General features: G+C 46.0%; 1 protein-coding gene across 1 annotated transcript in view; it reads right to left on the bottom strand.

Annotated features, from left to right (window-relative positions):
- Thrap3 (thyroid hormone receptor associated protein 3) overlaps positions 1-1,706 on the bottom strand; it is a 38,594-nt gene that overhangs the window by 11,260 nt on the left and 25,628 nt on the right. The window contains exons 7-8 of the mRNA XM_029476445.1: positions 1,612-1,702; positions 3-94 (exon numbers count right to left, since the gene is read on the bottom strand). Coding sequence (XP_029332305.1) covers positions 3-94; positions 1,612-1,702 — 183 coding nt within the window. The remainder of the gene's footprint in view (positions 1-2; positions 95-1,611; positions 1,703-1,706) is intronic.

Consider the following 1,706-nt stretch of genomic DNA (forward strand, 5'->3'; position numbering starts at 1 on the left):
GTGCTGGAAAATGGAACGGAATTCCTGCTCCTTTTTGTTGCTGTGGACTAGATCCCGACAGAGCTTTCGTTCCTGAGCCAATAAACCACTAGGTCTGAAAAACAAATCCATGGAGATTCAGTGTAACAAGAGATACAGAAAGTCAGAATTCTTTAACCGTAAAAATAGAAGCTCTAACTTTCAAGATAGCTTTTTCCCCCAATGTAAATCAAGGCTGGCTGTGAACTTGTGATTTGTTCTGCCTCAGCCTCCTGAGTGCTGGGACTGAATGAATGGTCAGCCTTTACAGGCTTGGGTGAGGGTGTAGAATGCTGGGCATCAAAGCCAGGGCCTGGTATATACTAAGTATCTGAGTCTTCCAGCACTGAACCATAGCTTCCTCTTATTTTGTGCCAGGGAGGGGAGGATGAAAATGTGTGGAATACTCAAGTAAAAGTCAGAAGACAACTTGTAGGAGTCATTTCTGTCCTTCCAGATCACCAGGCTTAGTGGATCTTGCCAGCCCCTCCTTCCTTTTTTTTTCTTTTTGAGACAGTTCCAAGGTTTGTTTTTTTTTCCTTTGTTTGTTTTTTGAGAGAGGGTTTCTGTGTAGCCTTGACTGTCCTGGAACTAGCTCTGTTGATCAAGGTGGCCTCAGACTCAAAGATCCACCTGCCTCTTCCTCCTGAGTGCTGGGATTAAAGGTGTGCAGCACCAACTGCCCGGCATTTCCAAGGAGTTTTAAGCCCACAAATGTTCCTTTTGTTCTCTACTACATTACAACTAAGAAAAGGTTGGTCCAAAATTCACTGAGAATCTTCAAGTGGGGAACTGTTAAACCTTGGTGACTGTACTTGTTTTAACACACAAAAAAAGATACTGTAAAAGACCAACTAACTTGGCTAGGAAGGTCATTCAATGAGGCAACAAAAAGCAGCAAAGAGTGGGCTGGTGAGATAGTTCAGTGGGTATAGGCAACGGCCACCAAGCCAGAGCCCATATGGCAAAAAGAAAAAACTCATTCCCACAAGATGTCCTCTGACCTTCATGTGCATGCTGTGGCATGTCTGCCCCCTCCTTGCTTCTTAAGCAGAAGGGGCAAGAGAGGAACATGTGGCTAGGACACCATTCAGGCAAGAGTTCCAACTGACTGGGTAGATAAGACTATGTCAAAAAGCAGCCAGTCTGGGCTCCACCATACTTTCCTGAAGTTAGAGGAAGAACGGAAGAGGCTGAGTCCATCAATTTGAAGTTTTCTGCTATTTAATGGTGGCAAAAATAATCAGATTCTGGTGACCCACGTCAAATGGAGACACGATTCTCAAGTGTCTTCATAGGTAAAAGAAACAATGTGGGGAGTTGACTTGGAGGGAAAACAGACCAGAATGGCCGCTCCAAGTTCCCAGACACAAAGAAAGGCAGCCAGCAAGGACTGAAAGATTCTTTACCCCAACAACGCTCAGGGGCCACCATCACTGTAAGCCATAATCATCCCTCTGCACTCCAGGGACAGACATAAAGGTACTGGCACTGACGGGTGGCAGCAAAGGAACACTTCCATCCTCAGGAAGACTGGGTAAGGAAACTATTTAGGCCTTAGAGCCCTGAGGGTCAACAAGGAGCACTCCTCACCGTGCAAGGTCCTCATCGAAGGAGTCCATCCGGACATTGACTTGGGCCTCCCGGGTAATGGAAAAGGAAGACTTCCCAGAGGAAAAGTCTCCTTT

This window comes from Mus caroli, chromosome 4 (assembly GCF_900094665.2).
Source record: "Mus caroli chromosome 4, CAROLI_EIJ_v1.1, whole genome shotgun sequence".
NCBI classification, from domain to species: Eukaryota; Metazoa; Chordata; class Mammalia; order Rodentia; family Muridae; genus Mus; species Mus caroli.